Source organism: Siniperca chuatsi, linkage group LG6, assembly GCF_020085105.1.
Source record: "Siniperca chuatsi isolate FFG_IHB_CAS linkage group LG6, ASM2008510v1, whole genome shotgun sequence".
NCBI lineage: Eukaryota > Metazoa > Chordata > Actinopteri > Centrarchiformes > Sinipercidae > Siniperca > Siniperca chuatsi.
Window position 1 is genome coordinate 8,480,623 of NC_058047.1, and position 17,588 is coordinate 8,498,210.

Consider the following 17,588-nt stretch of genomic DNA (forward strand, 5'->3'; position numbering starts at 1 on the left):
TTTATCTCTTTTTCCCCCATTAAAGGCTTTTTTTGTGGAGGTTTTCTTCATTGGACAGAGGGTGCTGCATGCTGTACTGTAAAGCCCTTTGAGGCAAATGTGTAATTTTTGGCTATATAAATAAAACTGACTTGACTTTTAAGCCAGCAATAAAAAAGTAAATAAATGAGTCAGCATTTCCCCACCAGACTTTTATTCCTGGCAGTGTAAAATCTTTGAAGCTGCATTTAGACTTTCGTGTTTGGAAATAAAATTTACAGTTTACATAATAAATAAAATGTGAAAATATCCAAACATTTGCAAACATTTTAGAGACTTTCTTTTTGGTGCCTGGTCACAATTTGCTTGAAAGGGGTGGTGGTAGTGGGTGGGTGCATTGAGGGGAACTGGACTTCTCGGTCTTTCTAAAATCCTTTCTGAGTCCTGCTTACTGCCTCATAAATAAACGTGCCTATATATACCGCGGTGTATATATCGGTGGCTTAATGGATAGGTGGATTGAGAATAAAAAACTTTCCTCGTCGTATTTGCCTATTTAGAGGGTAATTTCACGCCAGCCGTTTTACCGCAGGTCCTTTTCCCAGCAGCAGTTGAAGGCATCATGAAACCCTGATCCATTGATCCGGAGATCCAGGCGCCGGTAGGACTCCTGTGTTTCCACGCCTCCCACTTTCACCCCCATTGTGGTGAATCCCCGGCTCACACACACTTTGCCAGACTTCCAGGAGTTGGAGTGACTGACCGAAGACGGAACACCGACAACATTTAAAAAAGAAAAGAAAAAACATCTTCTCTCACCCATGGATCTAATTTCTTCTCTTGAGGGATTTCAAGGGGTTGCAATGGTTTGCGCTGCTGGAAATTGTGGAGACTTGTACCGGAGAGAAAGGGCTCACGTACTCTCCGCTGCAAAGTTGTAAAAGTAGTTTCCCTTGAAGTTTTTTTTCCGCCACCAATTCAGACTCGGTGTTTCTCCAGCCTGTAGACCCACAGCCATCATGGCGAGGCGGACAGGGGAGAAACCTCTGGCTGTGACGCCGAATACGCGCGCTGCTTTCCGGGATAAACACCTTCGGTTTCACGGGGGCTTGTTGGCTTTTTCGTGGAACTTCGTTTTAATCTGCTCGGCTCTTTCTTGTGGATATTGCGGAGCTGAGACGGACTTTTCCATCCTGGAAGAAGCGCAAGTTTTGGCCGAGCAGATGAAAAAGCTGTCCTCGCAGGAGCTGGGAGTCTTTACTATGCAGGTAAACGTGGAGGACAAATGTCTTTTTAGCTGTGCTTGTGTTTGTTTCTGTGTAAAACTGGGAGATATTCATGTGCCACTGCGAGTTGGAGCGGATTTAAAGAGCCAAACCGGCACACACGGGATTGTCTAAATGGGCCGAAACGCCAAGTTAATGTTGTAATCACAGAGGGAAACTTTGTAACAGAAATGTTAGAATGTAACGAAACAATAAGGTATTTGGTTGCCAGTGTTGTCTCGCTCAGTGTTGCAGTGCAACAACATGCGCTTTGAAGTTGGGACACATTTATCTGGGGCATCAACACGCGGCAGGTTTGGCGTTCTGGGCGGCTTGTTTCACCTTTTTATTATTCCCTAATCTGTGTTAAATAGACTCATTTTACAAAAGATCAGTTATTTCAGCACATTTACTGTGTGTGTGTGTGTTTGCATGTGTCTACTGAAAACCATGAGCAATCAGCCATGAAGCAACATTAAAGCATCGGCCTTTTATTTATGCTCATTAACATCAGCTTGGTACAATTAACTGTGGTGTGTCATTAGACTGGTTATAAAGATGGACACATGCCATTGTGCAGATAAAAAGCTAGTTATAATTCAACTGCCTTCCGGTGTGTCTGAGAATCTGTGCTATGTGGGTCTCCCGAACAGGAATAAATCCATTTTTATCTAAGTTGGCTGCAGCCCACAGGCCCAATCAGAGGGAGAACTGATACTGCGCATGATTAAATACAAACAATAAATCAGATTTTGTTAGCTTGCCATGTGGAAAGAAACACTCTGTCTCCATCAGCTGCAGTTGGATCAGAGCAGCATCTAACGATTATTTTCATTATCAGTTATTTTTTGGGTAATTGGTTGGTAAAATGTAAAAAAATAGTGTCTGTGTGTCTGACCAAAAACCCAAAGATATTCAGTTGACAATGATTTAAAAAAGGAGACAAGCAGCAAATTCCAGAAGCTGTGACCAGTGATTGTCTCTTTTTTTGTTTTGTTTGTTGTATTTTTGCTTGATAGACAGCTTAAATGATGACTGTTAACAAAATTGTTGTAAATGAATTCTCTGTCATCGACTAATTGATTCATTGTTTCAGCACTGACTGCAACTGACATGATTTTTGTGTTTTATTAGAGGTGAGACGGTTCCTCCCTGTTGGAGACACAACATTTTTCTAGCTAGTAACCATAATTTTGACGAGTGTATCCCCATATTACATTATATAAACCTTGACTGACATTGAAACATTGAGTTTAGAGCTGAAATGGTTAGTGGATTCATCAATTAGATGATTGACAAAATGATCAGCAAATATGCCAAAATGACACTGGTTATAGCTTGTCAAATGTGAATATGTACTGATTTTCATAGTATTTTATGATCGTAAACTGAAAATGTTTGGGTTTTGGACTTTTGGTCACAAAGCAATTTGTATTAGAGGTGAAACCATTAGTCGATTAGTTGGTTTGCAGAAAATTAATTGAAGCCTATTTTGAAAATCAAAATCATTCAATTTAAGTCATTTTTTTCAAGAGAAAACAGTTGTACTTAATTCTGAGGATTTGCTGTTTAAATGTGTCACATGTGATAATAAATTGAACTCTTTGGGTTTTGGGCTGTTGGTCGGACAACAAGACATTTCAATACGTTGCCTTGAGATTTAGGAAATTGTAACAGGCATTTCTCACTATTTTCTGGCGTTTTTATAGACCAAACATTAATAGATTAATTGAGAAAATGATCAGCAGGATAATTGATAATGAAAATAATTGTTTGTTGCTAATTGATTTTAAACATACAATGTTAACACAGCACAAACACTGTCCATCCGTGCAGAGCTGTGTCGAGGCACCAAATGGCAGGAGGTGCAGGGTGCAGTGCCGGGTGCTGCAGGGTGTGAGGGGGGTGTTTGCACTTCAGAGGCAGAGGTGCTCACAGGCCCTGAACACAGAGGCAAGGCAGCGGGGGGGCCCTGCCCCCAAATGGTGTTTCATCTTCTCTGCTTCCACACTGAGCTGCCTTCATCCCGGCTGTGGGAGTCGGCTTTGAGGGCTTCCTCTGATCCCCCTGGATCCGCCTTTGTCACCGCTCATCCCTCCCTGAGCTCCAGTTTGTGCTTGGTTTCTGTCTCATTCCCGTTCGTTCACTCATTTTCAGTTTGTGCTGTCTGTTTTTTTTTTGGGGGGGGTTGCTCTGTGTTCTTGTTTTCTGCTCTTGCTGGTGCATACAGTAAAAATTAATCACCCCTCTTTTCCTCTTGGTCAGCTCCTCCTGTATTTATTTCTGTTTCTCTCATATCAGAGTCAAATTGTTCTGTCAGCTGCAAAGATGTAATTAATGCAAAAATAATTTTGGTTTTTGTGTCTCACTTTATTTTTCATGACTCATTCAGATAGATTTCATATAGCCCTTTCAGATTATTCATGAAAATATGCATTCAGCATCCTTCCCCTGTATTGTGGGAAAACAGTTTTGAGGCTATCGTGTTGTTGTACAAGCTGTGAAAATCTGTCTTGGCATGAAGCTAATGTGAGTTTGATAGAAGCGGTACATTTCATGGATTTGTCAGAGCGGTTTTAAGCAAATGTCAGAGATGTGCATCCAGTAAAAACAGTCTGCATCTGCCCATGAAAACAATTGGAGGAATGTGTCTGCCATGCTGTCTTGTGTGGACACCTGAGATGTGGCCTGACCCGCAGTCTGCAGGTGTGTCACTTGAACTAGATTCCACTTTATCGTTCTGACTCTTTGGCATATTTCCTTTTCCCCTGTACAGTCAGCCCCCCCCCCCAAAATGGGTTTTTTATCCAAACAGCACCTAAAGTTCTGATTTCTAGAGTCAGAGCTTACATTCATTATTTCTTCGAGACATTTTTTTGTGTGTTTTCTTTTTTTGGCAGAGACATCAACATGCAGAGTTCACGCTATGCTGTTTTGGGCAAGACTTGAAGGTTTTGTTATCGAGTGTCTCGGCATCTCCATTTAAAACGTAATTCTACCCCTCTCCACTCCACCCTTCATTCTGTGGCAGATGTGTAATTTGAGGCTTGCCTCGTCAGTGCTTCTGAGTCACTGTTGTTCAATCTGTCATTGAGTTACTCAGTTATCAGGGGACATGAGGGTGTACAGTTGACACTTTGTTTAAGCTGATAGGTCAACTTTTCAGAGGATGTTTTTCACCAGAGTGTTTCCAGATTTATGTAAAAGCAATTCCCTGGGAAGTTTTAAAGGTTTTATTTTTCATTTGTAGGTTATTCTGCTTCAATATACTATTCTTAGTTAAGTTTATTTTAATGAAATCAGTTGATTTCAATCTGATGATTGTAACTACAAACTGTAAAGTGTGCTGTAGGGCTGCAACTAACTCTCGTTATGGATTAGTCTATCTATGATTTCATTTGAGTATTGGTTTAGTCTATGAAATGTCAATCATGCCCATCAAAAAATTCTCAGAGCCAAAGATGACGTCTTCGATGACGTGTTTTATTCTGTCTAACCAACAGTCCAAAACCCAAAGAAACTCATTTTACTGTCATATGTGACAAAGAAAAGCATCAAATTCTCAAATTTGAGAAGTCATAATCAGTAAATGTCATAGAATAATTGATGATCAGCTTTTACACAGTATCTGTACTGGAGACATTCAGTTTTCATTTGTTTATGTAACCTCTAGTACAATTTACCCAACTGTTTGTCAGTAAAGAAGTGTTTTGCATTCAATTTCCATCATTTTCCATAATTTCCATATTGCATTTTCCTTGTACTTAATGTGTTATTTATGTAAAACAGCCTTCTTCTCTTGAGTTGTTGCTTATGCATACTATTTGTTGCATCTTTCATTTGTAGTGTAGTGTGTAGGCTAAATCACAAAGTTATTAATATTCTTCCACATTAAGAAATTATTTCATGATTTATGACACTGATTTCTGCCATGCGACTCACTGGGTTTTCTGAAAGGAGACAGTCTTCTCTGCTATATGTAACTAATGAGAATTTCATGTCAGATTTTGTGCCGCTTGAAGCAGGAGGTTTTACATAGCAAATTGGAGTTGGATGTAAATATGACATTTAATCTCCTTTCCCTTTTCCATGTTATTAAAACACGGGCCTGGTACTACTCTTGTCATGTGGGCGCCTGCTAGAGCCAGGACCACGGTACATGTTTCCAGCCACAGTTATAGCAACACATGCTTGATCGCTGTTGGAAACGTGGAGAAACTTAAAGGTGTAATGAACCGGCATGCGTAGATTGTCACTAATGGTAAGCCAATCACTCACCACTGTGAAAAGTCCAGTTCACTTGCTTTTACTGAGAGGGTATTTACGCCCTGTTGGCTGATTATTTACAAAGGAAATTTCACTGTGTTGGTTTTAAGGGGCCTTAATCCACAGAGAAGTGTGGTTTGTTATTGAGGCTGGCTCGTCCAGTATCCCCGGCCCCCTAATTGAATATTGATAGTAATTTGAGGGCAATGGAGGTTTGTGCAGGAAAAGAGAAAATTGGGGTGGCTGTGATTTTCTGGGTTGGGTTTGGTCCAAGGGCAACACCAGTTGAGGGGCTATCACAGAGCCCCAGTTCCTGCTTTGTATTATTCACTTGGATTAGACATTTTGATTAGGCCTTTTTAACATATATATAAATGTCTTCTCTCCCCTCTGTATCTCTTTGTTTCAACCTGCCTTTATTTTAATCTTATTTCTCTTCTTTTGTCTGTCTCTTGGCTGCGTTTCTTCTCTTTTCCTCACTTTATATTGAATCAGTTGCAGAGATGAGGAGGAGGGTTAGAGGATATACAGCAAGACATCAGAATTCCTGCTAGGTTCTCTGCAGTACAGCTTCAAAGCCTTCTTGCCTCTTACTGCGTTGCCTGCATGGCTGTGTGCTCAAACAGTCAAGGTTACTATGAGCCTCACAGGCCCTCTGCTACATGTGGGACTATTACCATCTCTTTCATTCTCTCTTTTGACTCTGAGTCTGTATTTTTGTCTGTTTTGCTGTCCGACATTGCGCAGATCCAAGCATATTCTTTTCAATTAATAATATGAAGCTAAATTTATGTATGAACCACCTTGCATCCAGTCTGACATGCTGTAGCACTCCACGCAGGGCTTGTAGAAGTTGACTGCATGTTCAATTGAATAGAACATTATAGTGTGTGTGTGTGTGTGTGTGTGTGTGTGTGTGTGTGTGTATATGTATATATATATATATATATATATATATATATATATATATATATATATATATATATATATATATATATATATATAAATAAAACCCATGTTCTGTGAAAGAAGAGTACATGTATAACATTTGTCTTCACAATAACACTCATCCAAAGGGCAAAGGAACACTTAGGTGTCACATATATCTCTAAGTACATTCCTGCACTTGTCATATAATGGGGCTCTTTTTGTTGCCCACCCCTCAGGGCACAGAAGGGTGGGAAACCATTCCCTGTCAGTTAGTCCAATGTTGCAAATCACAGAATATGGAAACATACCAAGGGTGGAGGATGGGCACCTCCTCTTGTTTCTTTCCCTTTTTGTCACATGTTTATCCTATTTTCATGCACAAACTACATGTATTACAATGAGTGTGATGTAGGATACTGAACTAAACTCCGGCTTTCTGGTTAAGTATTTGTTTATCATAGCATCACTCAAGATGAAGTGATCCTGGTGTGCACCTGTAGCTCTGTGCTATTACCGTTAAACCATCCAATCAAGGTTTTGTATAATTCTGTGTGGGACATGGATGTTTTGCTTCAATGTTAGCAAAGGTGGCTGCTGCTATGTTGGTTTTATACTGGTGCTGATAAACCGGGGCACATTTTTAGGATTTCTTTCCTCAGTTTACTCACATTTCTAATGTAAAACCTCCAGAAAATGCATTAATTGATAGATTTTTATTTATTTATTTTGTGAGCCAGCTCAACAAGTTGTAAATACAAAAATCAACATAATATCACCGTATACTCCACTGTGTTCACCAACTTTGTCTGTCTTCCATTTGCTGGGCAGGTTGTATACAGTTTTTTTTTTTTTTATACAGCCCTTTCGATGAAAAGCAGCTGAAAACAATGATGACGACAGAAGTGAGAGTGACTCAAAACAGTGAAGTTGCGGTCCAGAAAACCAAAACAATCAGTTTAAAGACGGTTAAACGGTAGAGCTAAGGGGAACTGCAGAGTTGAGTGATAAGTCTCTGTGGATTTGTCACTATGAATGACTCTCTCACATAAATTATTTCATACACACACTGTCATCATAGTAGTTAATATTGATTATAGTTTCTTTAATTTAACAATTAAGTGTAAAACTGCAGTCACGAAAAGTGGAATTTATGGGTGAAAAGGCTAAAAGCCTCCTCAGCATATATTGTAGGGTTTCTATAGGTCTAGTACCCTGTGTTCTCATTTTCATACCAAAGACGAGCATGGTCAGACTGGTGGTTGGCATCAGGGTTTGGAGCCACACTGGATTGTATTTTAACCCTCTCCACCATCACCTCTTGTGTTGTCTCACCACATTAAATGTCTGTCAGGTTTTGAAAGTTGTCTTTCTAACTACTTCTATCGCTCTCTGTCCCCATTCCTCTCGCCCCCCTTTCTCCTGTATGTGATGTTCAGGTTGTCTTAGCAACAGGTGCTTTGCATTAGTCAGCATTGCATTGCGATGGCACAACTCCTCGTTCTTAGTCTGACCATAAATCGTGATGTCCCTCAGCGGGTTATGAGCCATTGGAGGCTGAGCTGAACTATCTGCACGCCTGTTCTTTTTCCACTGTAACTGTTGCTTTTTTCCAAACTGTTATTGCAGGGATTGTTTCTTTCTTTTCTTTTCTTTTTTTTTAACACTTTCTTGCTTTCCCACAGTTATTGGATTCTTGGTCCCAAGCTGCTGCTATATGAATACTTTATAATTCCAAGAAATACTGTTCTCTTTGTGTGTGTGTGCTTTGTTTTATTATGTTTTTTATTTTTCGTTTTTTTTCCAAGCTGAAGGGAAAATGAACATGGTAACTGATATGATAAGCTGTTGGTTATACATGACCTTATTTCCAAGCTAAAATTTTCTGTAAATTTAAAGTTATTAATTTTTTAATTGAAATTAAGAATTGTATTTCTTGTCCATTTTTCATGGAAAAACAGGCTCTCTGCCAACAGCTGCAAAGTCCCACAGCGACATCTGCAATGTTTTTAAACTTGGAATGACTTTGATATCAGTCTTCAAAATTCTTGGCCTGTCCAAAACCCGGTGAAACAGCCCAGTTTGGTCGACTATTACCTTTATCATCCCATTACAGTGCAGGAGAGAACAGAGCAAAGGGCCACATTTTCATTAAATGTGGAGCTGCTTGTATGTTTTGGCCTGAGTCCAAGCCCCGAGAGGCTCAGGCGCCCCTTGTATTCAACGGCTCTGCACCACGGTGTCTCTAACCTCCAAACTGAACACACATCAGACACGGTGAAGTCCCTAGACTTGACGAAACAGGGATTCAAGAGAAACCTTGTCGCTTCAGGATTCATACAAGCGGTCATTGGTTGGTTTAATGTCTTTGGCCACATCGCCCAGCCCAACTTATTTTATTTTTAAAGCTTTAATCCTAAATGACAAAAACAAAAAAATAGCTGTAGGGCATTCAAACTTAGTTTTGTAAACAGTGAGGAATGTGACTTTTCTTCTTTTGTTTTTTAGTAATGTGCTCTTTTTTTCATTGTCAAATGTCTTGGTTTTCTGGGCACAAGTCACAGTTAATTTTGTGAAACTTCCTATTCAGATTTTTTTTTTGACCTTGCCATGTCCATTTTTAACAGTTGCCAAATTATGTATCATTTGGAGTTCAGCTTCATCTTTATTTGAATCTACCTGCAACCATGTTTAAGTTTGTGCTAGAAGCCTGCTGGAAGAAAGATATGGAGAGAAAAACATTTTCAGGGATATGGGTTTTTTTTTCTATCTCCAGAGCTTTTGGACAACATGACTCCCATTCATTTCAATCAAATCCCTTTATTTTTTTTGCCAGTGTAAGTACAGCCTTGTGCACTGTCTCTTGGCTCCTGCTGGACTGCGGTCAGGATGGAGCAAAAAACTGATGTTCTTCCTCTTCTGCACCAGCTGTTGTGGTTTAAATCTGTCTGTACTGTCGTGGTCATATCATTTATCTGACCACTTTTTGATCTATTTCCCACATCTCCCAGTTGAAGAAGGCCTCTCTCTGTTTGGCCTTGATTGAAATTGGTTTTGCAGTGATTTGCAGCCTCCTTAGTATTCGCCTTTTTGTGTCTGCTTTTGTTTGCTCTGAGTCTCTCCCTGCTTGTTTCTCGTTTTGACCTGCCCTATAATGCTAAACTCCTGTTAAGAATCTAGACTGCACATTTCTGTGGCTGATATCTAAGTGCAATATAGTTAAACATTGTCAGATTAAGGACAATAACATTTTTTCCAGTTGCAAACATCCTGTCGTTATCAGTTTTACGTGAGATAAACATCAGGATGCCACTTTCAGAATCAGCTTTATTGGCCTACATACAAGGAATTTGACTCCGGTTTGTTGCTCTCAATGTTACACACAGAAATAGATATAAATATATATATATATATATATATATAAAAAATAATATGCCCCTGGTCATCGGAGCACTCGGGGCAGTGACCCCCAAACTGGAGGAGTGGCCACAGCAGATCCCTGGAAGAACACCAGACATCTCAGTCCAGAAAAGTGCAGTACTGGGAATAGCAAAGATACTGCGCAGAACCCTCAAGCTCTCCAGGCCTCTCGTAGAGGACCCGAGCTCGAAGGATGAGGCCACCCGCAGAGGGTGAAAGACAAAGTTTAAGTACAAAAGAACAACAGTAAGGCACAAATAAATGATTAATGTAACAGTATGTACAGCGTGCGTAGATTTAAAAACTGATATGCCTGTATGTGTATTGTATTATAATGATGTATAGAGCTGAAACGATTAGTTGAATTGCTACTTTGATAATTAATCATGTTAGTCATTTCTCAAGCAAAAATGCCAGTTACTGACCAGTTCCAGTTCCATTTATCTGTTTTTAAATCATTGTAAACTGAATATCTTTGGGTTTTGGAAACTTAGGAAAAATAAGAAATTTGAAGATGTCACCTTAAGCTCTGAGGAATTATGATGGGCATCTTTTTACAACATTTTATAGACTAAAGGATTAATTGAAAAACAAATCAGTAGATTGATCAATATTGAAAATAATTGTTAGTTGCAGCCCCAATCATGTCACATGTTTTGAAGTTAGTTTTTGGTCGTCCTCCCATTTATTTCAGATAAAATTGTTGTCTGCTTGCTCCCTTTTCATTATTTTGTTTAGAGCTGCAATTAATTATGTTCATTATCAATCTAGGGATTACTTCTCATTAATCTATTTACTATCTAGTCTTTAAAATGTCAAAGAGTGAATAATCATATTGCCTGTCATATATTGTCAAAAAAACGATAACATATTCAGTTTACAATGACATATATAAGGGAGAAAAGCAACACATCCATACATTTGTGAAGGTGGAACCAAAAATATATTTGGTATATTGCTTAATAAATGGCTTTAGAGCTGAAACTATTAGTCCATTAATCGATTAGTGAATCGACAGAAACTGAATTGGCAACTATCATCCTCTGGTTCCAGCTTCCCAGCTGTGAGGATTTGCTGCTTTTATTTGTTTCATGTCATTGTAAACTGAATATCTTTGAGTTTTGGACCGGTGGTTGGAGAACAATTTGACACATTAAGACGTCACTTTCAGCTCTGGAGAATTGTGATGGTTCTTCTTGTTCTTCTTCCATTTCATAGACTAAACAATTAATTGATTCAGAAAATAATAGTTTGTTGCAGCCCCTGTCATGTAACATAATTAGTACTTGAAGGTAGATCCTGACTAGTTTGCTCTGAGTTCACAAAGGCAAGTTTTGATTCCCACTATTTATTTCTGATAAAATTCTTGTCCGCTTGCTCCCGCTCCATTTTTTTCTGTAGACATGCAACTAATGATTATTAGCATTATTGATTATAGGTTACAATTATCCGTTTAGTCTTTTTTTTTTTTTAAATGTCAAAAAATAGTGAAACAGGCCATAACATATTACCATTAAACCCAAAGATATTCACTTAATGATTACATAAAAAGAGAAAAGTAGCAAATCCTCACTTTAAATATTTGGGATTTTGTTTAATAAATTAGTTCTATGATTAATCGATTATCAAAACATTTGTCGATTAATTTTCTGTCTGCCAATTAATCAACTAATCCTTTCAGCACTAATTTTCTGTGTATTGAACAGAGCCCTGTGCATCAGTGGACAGCCAAGACCTCCAGGTTTTCAGTGAAAGTAGCTAACTCTTTCCTCTGCTTATTAAACAGGAGAACTAATTAACTGGCTGTGTTTAATCAGCTCATTCTCACTTAATTTTAATGATTCTCACTCTCTTTATTACATCTCTCACTCTTTATCTCCCATTCACTATCACCCCCTCTGCCTTTCTTTAGACAGCCTCTCTCTCACTCACTCTCACTCACTCACACACACACACACACACACACACACACACACACACACACACACACACACACACACACACACACACACACACACAAAGAGATAACAAATGCACTCAATGAGAGAGAAAAGGATCTTTATTGGTGATCCAGGCTTTGTGTTTTTTTTCCTCCAGATTCCTGCCAGTGTTACTTAGTTAGCTCCAACAGGACTGACCTGGCAGTGTGAGCCAGGGGACCCCAGGCCACCCCTTAGCAAGTCAGTCCCTTCACTTGCCACAATGGGCAAGACTCAAAATGAACTCTCCCTGAAAGAGGGAAAGGGAACGGCGGGGGCTTCTGGTGAAGGCAAGGGGCAGTGAGCAAAATACCCAATTGGGAGGGCAAGGAGAGTAGAGGGACCAGTTCCCTCCCCCAGACACCATGCATTTTTAAGGCCCCCATCCCCCTCACAATGCACACACACTCCTGCAGAAGAGGCTTTGCATTCTCAATTAGGAGAGAGTTGGAGCTCCTACTGTGGAGAAGCAAGAAGCAGATCAGACTGTTTGTCATGCCTCTTTTCTCCTCCTCTCCCTCTCTCTCTGTTTATGCCTCTCTCTCAGTTCTCTGTGTTGCATACATAAACTCGCCGTAAACTCAAACTTCACAGTTGTTGAGAAGCGCTGTTTTCGAAGTTGTCTCGAATTTCCATCCATGTTTTTATGCCTGTTTGCAGTATTTTTGTATTCGGATAGGTGCATTTTTTGGGCATAGATCTGACTGTGAATAAGAAATAGTAGGTGTTGGGGTTCTTCCTCGAGGCAGAGGGCTGTTAAGGAAAAATGCTAAAATAGCTACAGAGGTTAGGAATGAAAGAAGACTGGAAGAGATTGTGTGCAGCAATCGCAACCAAGAAATGGCAGGTCTCTCATATTGTGCATTCTCATGCACACACACAAAGCACAGGCACTGTCACAGCAGATTGCATCTTTCTCTCTTATGGTGAGGAATTATATGATGTCTCTCAAACTCCAGGGTCACAGAGTTGTGGAGGTCAGCTCAGTTAGTGTAACTTCTCTCCTCACAGCCATTCATAAACATAATGACGTCTGCCAGTTAAAGGTGCAGTCTGTAAAGATTAACACAAACCATCACAGTCACTGTCTGTCACTTCATTGGCTGCTGGGAAACGTCCCTCGTGCTCTTTGGTACTTTTTTGTCTCCGTGCATTCTGCATTTTGGATTAGTTTCTCAAAAACTGGGGGGAACATTGTTGTAGCAAATTTAAAGGCAGAGGGAGCTTTCAACTCTGGAAGCTTGAACATGTATGTAGAGTTGGTGTAATTGTTAGACAGATAAGCAGCCTATAATGTAGCAAATATTAGTCATATAAGCTAGAAAGCATATGTTTCCAACCATTTTTTTATGAAGAACATTCATGGGCTCTTGAGTAAATCAGAATCAGAAATACTTTATTGGTCCCCGAGGGGAAACTCTTTTAAAACAGTTACATGACTGACTGAGGCTTCACTGGGCTGCTTACAGCCGTTATTGTATGCAAACTTTTTAAAGAAGTTAAAAATAATGATGGGTGAAAGGTCCTTTCATACTAAAATAATCTTATGATATAATAAATGAAGGTAGATAAATGAACCAAAAAAGCCATTGTCATTGCCCTTTTCTGTGTTTCTTTTGGTTTTCCTTTGTGCTTTGAGGTCTTCTCAGCAGTCTGACACAATGCTGTCTGCACTACAGTTCTTAGTTTCTCCTTTGTCCATCTTCTCCATCATCCTTATCTTCTCTGCTCCCTACTCCTATCTCTCTGTGTAATTGTGTCCGTGGGTGGTGGCATGTGAAGCTGTCCTGTGCCTTTTGTCTTCTGCTGGTTCGCCGCCTTTGAAGAAAAGTCAGGAAGTGATCTGGGCTAATGAGTTGAACTTTGGACTTTCTACTCCTGTCTCTGTAAGACGAGGCTGCTTGGAAGATTAAAAGAGATGTAGTGTTTTTTTTCTTGCAGAGAAAATGGCAAGGGGGAAAATGTGATACAGCTTGCTAATTAGGAGGCAGGGAGGAGTGTCAGGGCTTTGAGAGTGAGATGAAAAATGGTGAGACTGCTTCAGACACTTTCAATGTTCCAAACACATGTAAACACCCAAAGTCACACTCTCACACTATCTCTATCTCTATCTATGCACACACACATACCTCACATAAACACAGACTCATGTAAAGCTACTTGTACAGAGTGGCTGCAGCTGTGTTTAGCTATCGGTGTCTCTGAGCTCCGTTATGGGTTTGCCAAACGAGTGGCTTATTTGATCTGGACTGACTCACAAATAATGGAAGATGAACATTTTCTCCTGCTGGCATGCCAACATTACTCCAGATCACAAAAGAATACAGCTCATTTTTCCTGAATGAAGAAAGTGTCCTCTTTCAGAAACTCTGCTTTCAATCTTAGTTTATTCAGAACTCCAGTATAATTTTGACAGTTATTTCAATGCAGAGAAACAACAAACTTGTTTCACTATTGCACCTTGAAGCGTGTGAGCATGGTTTCTTTTTCACTCAGGGCTGGAGCATCTCAGCATTAAAGCGGACATTTCCTCCCCATTGGGATGTCAGCCCAGCAGAGAAGAGAGCTCATTTAGGTTGGACATGATAACTGAGTCCTTAGGGTTTTAATGTATTCAGCTCAGTGCCCAAATTATAACCATAATGTCTCATACTCTGTCCCAGAGTCATAAAAGCATATTGCTCTTGTTGCGAAGGGACCATCTTGAAATCATCTTGCAGCACATTTTACATCTTGGCCTCTCGTTTAAGAAACTTGCCAGTTTTCCCATGATTTTTCTCTCTGGCTGTCTCAATCTGTGTGTGCAGGTTCTCTTTGTGGTTCGATTTCACTGCTAAGTTACAAAAAACAATTGGTCGTTTGGTTAAACAGACAGATAGGATCGTCTGGTGTCTGTGTTTATTACCTTGTTGTTTCACGCACTGGGCTCAATTGTTGTTGGTGCTGCCTACAGCCCACATCCATTTGATATTAGATTTTCAGGGGAAAATCTCTAGCACCAAGGAAATTTTGTGTTTTTATGTTTCTAGCAGCGGCATCAGTTTCATCCTCCTGTCTCCTGGCCAAAAGAAACCCTATTGTCAGTTTGTGTATGTGTGTATGCCCATCCAGACTGAAATAAGTACTGGTTGTCTAGCTGAGAGGTCTAATGTTCAGCCAATTGTATAGCACGCTGGTCTGTCTTACTACTTAAACATTTATTTGTGTTTTTCTCAGGCAGAAGTCCAGTTAACTATTTCTACAAGAAACCTAAATTCTCATTTTATCCAGTCTTATCCAGTCCTCGCCTCTCCTCCCTAACTTTTATCTCCCAGACTTTTTTTTTTTCTTTCCAGAAGGCCTGCTCATGCATTGCCAGGTTTGGCTGGCTGGTGCCTTGCCAGCTTTTCTTAGTCTGTCTAGCCCTGGTGTTGGCACAGTCAGCCAGCAGGGTTTCTGCTGGTATCTCTTGGCAGCTGAACACGAGACAACCCCCGTCTACACATTCTACATTTTATGGGACTTGGTTATTGTGAATAAATGTTACAGTGAAAAATTCCAGAAAATGTGCTCTGACAATGCAATGCACTAAAACTTAAAATGATAATTTTTTTCGGTGAAGTTCCACATTTACATATATACCTCTTCAAATATCAAATCTTCTGTTTAAGATTTCTGTGTTAAGTGTCAATGCTGGCTTCCTTGTTTACATTATTAGCTACTAATAAAAATGTCATTCATGATCATATCCCTGAATATGTCACTTCCTCACTTATGTTAGATAACACTAACAACATCTGTGCAATTTACAAGGAGTTTTGAACACTTTCCCACTCAGTAGCACCAAACACATACCACCAGTAGGAATTGTACAGTTTTTATTTCACCGTTGCATCACAAAGTAAAATTTGTGTGAATTTATAGTGGTTTGAGGGAGGAAATTCCTGGATCAGGTTTCTGCAGTTTTGTCTCTGGCTGCTTTTCACACGATTAAAGGAAAAAATCCTGGGTGAAGCTGCATGTGAAAGTCATTAAATTAGTAACAATCACAAAAGCACACTAAGCATTAAGACTTGGTCAATAGCTATTAAAACTCAAACAATAGCAAAATAGGACTTCAACAGCGTCTGGGTTTTAGAAAATTTCAGCATAAAGGTACCACCATATCAGCAGCCTCGAACCTGCTAAAGACTGCCAGTCAGAGGGGTGCAGTTGATGATCGTGTGAACAAGCCAGATCTCTTATTTTTTACGGAAACGTTAATCCGTCAGTGCTTCTTGGTGTATGTGTGAAAGGGCTCTTGGACTGATACGGAGATCTGTGGGAACAGGAACGTGTGTGTGTGTTTGTCAGTTTTGGTGTTGTGTGTGTCCGTGTGTGTACAGGTAGTAGTGAGTTGGTTTTCATTCCTTTGCCTGCATGTGTGATAGGGTTGAGAAATATGACACACTGGATATCATAAGACAATAGAAATTCGTCAACTGGCAGTGATTTTGCTGTAGCGTTCATATCAGGAGGGGAGCTATCCCTCTTGTTGACGTAAGCCACTGCAGGCACTTACAAATCAAAGATCAGGACTGCTATATGGTAGTATTGGATTTGCGGAAGTTTTGCATCAATGTGTGATGAAGTGCCTTTATTTATCTGGTATTAATTCACTGGATTATCTGCTAGAACAGTCATTCTGATTGTATCACAACATATGAATGAGTGATTGAAGTTTTTATTGTTGTCGTGCATGCAAGTATGCCCCCATCATAAATTCATATGACTGAGCCTGAATGCTGTGTATACATTTTCAAACAATACTATTTAAATGTCTTATATGTTTAAAAATTTAAAACCAACTTGAACAACTTTCACAATCAAATCTTTAGAGCTTTATTGTTGTAGACAATGAAGACATTTACTATATAATACTTGGAAAAATCAGTGTAAATATTAGTTCAACAGTCCATCTTGCCTTCTTTTCCAGAATTTTGAGATATTAGCAAACTTAAACACTGTTTAATCAGTGTGTAACTATTCGTCTGATCGTTTGTTCACCAGAATATTTCAGGGTTTGGGTTGAGCCATTTCATGGAAAATTAACTCTCTGATCATAGTTCAGTACAAAAGAAAATAGGACTTGATAATGCTATTAAAAATATATATATATATAAAGTGACATGCTGTCAGTTCACCCACCCTTAAAATGTGAATATATGAATATTGTTAAGTGTTTAATGAGGTCCCAAATCAGGCATTTTGATTGACCGTTAGTAGGAATGCCAAATGGAAGATTCTTCTTTGAGAGGAGCTGTCATATGTCTCCTGCATACTTCAAAACAGAAACACTGCTCTCCCTCTCCTCATAATCACAACAGCAAAGCCACTCATCATTTACATACCAGAAACTTGTGAAAGTCCTTGGGGAACACTCTCTCTCTCCGCCTCTTTTTTGAAAACACTCACACTTGAACTTCTGCACACAGCAATGATCGACTCATGAATGTGAATAGGAGAGGTTTCCGATGTTTAGACAGCATAGGAAATAAACCTGATGCATATTCAGTTGACCCCCCCCCACCCCATAGGCCTGCCTGCTGTCAAAGAACTCAGCTTGACACCTTTGTGAAACACAGACACTGTGTGTGTGTGTGTGTGCGTGTGTGTGCGCCTGTGGTTTGCTTGAGTGTTAACGAATGTAAACAATAAATTTTATGTATTTTAGAGACTGACACTTTATTACTCAGGGAATTCAAAATCAGCCTCTCTGCTGATGGGCTTTACT

General features: G+C 39.6%; 1 protein-coding gene across 1 annotated transcript in view; it reads left to right on the top strand.

Moving 5' to 3' along the window:
- Positions 1-578: 578 nt before the first annotated feature.
- Positions 579-17,588, top strand: part of cachd1 (cache domain containing 1) — an 88,279-nt gene continuing 71,269 nt past the window's right edge. Inside the window, exon 1 of the mRNA XM_044199522.1 lies at positions 579-1,247. Coding sequence (XP_044055457.1) covers positions 999-1,247 — 249 coding nt within the window. The 5' untranslated portion in view covers positions 579-998. The remainder of the gene's footprint in view (positions 1,248-17,588) is intronic.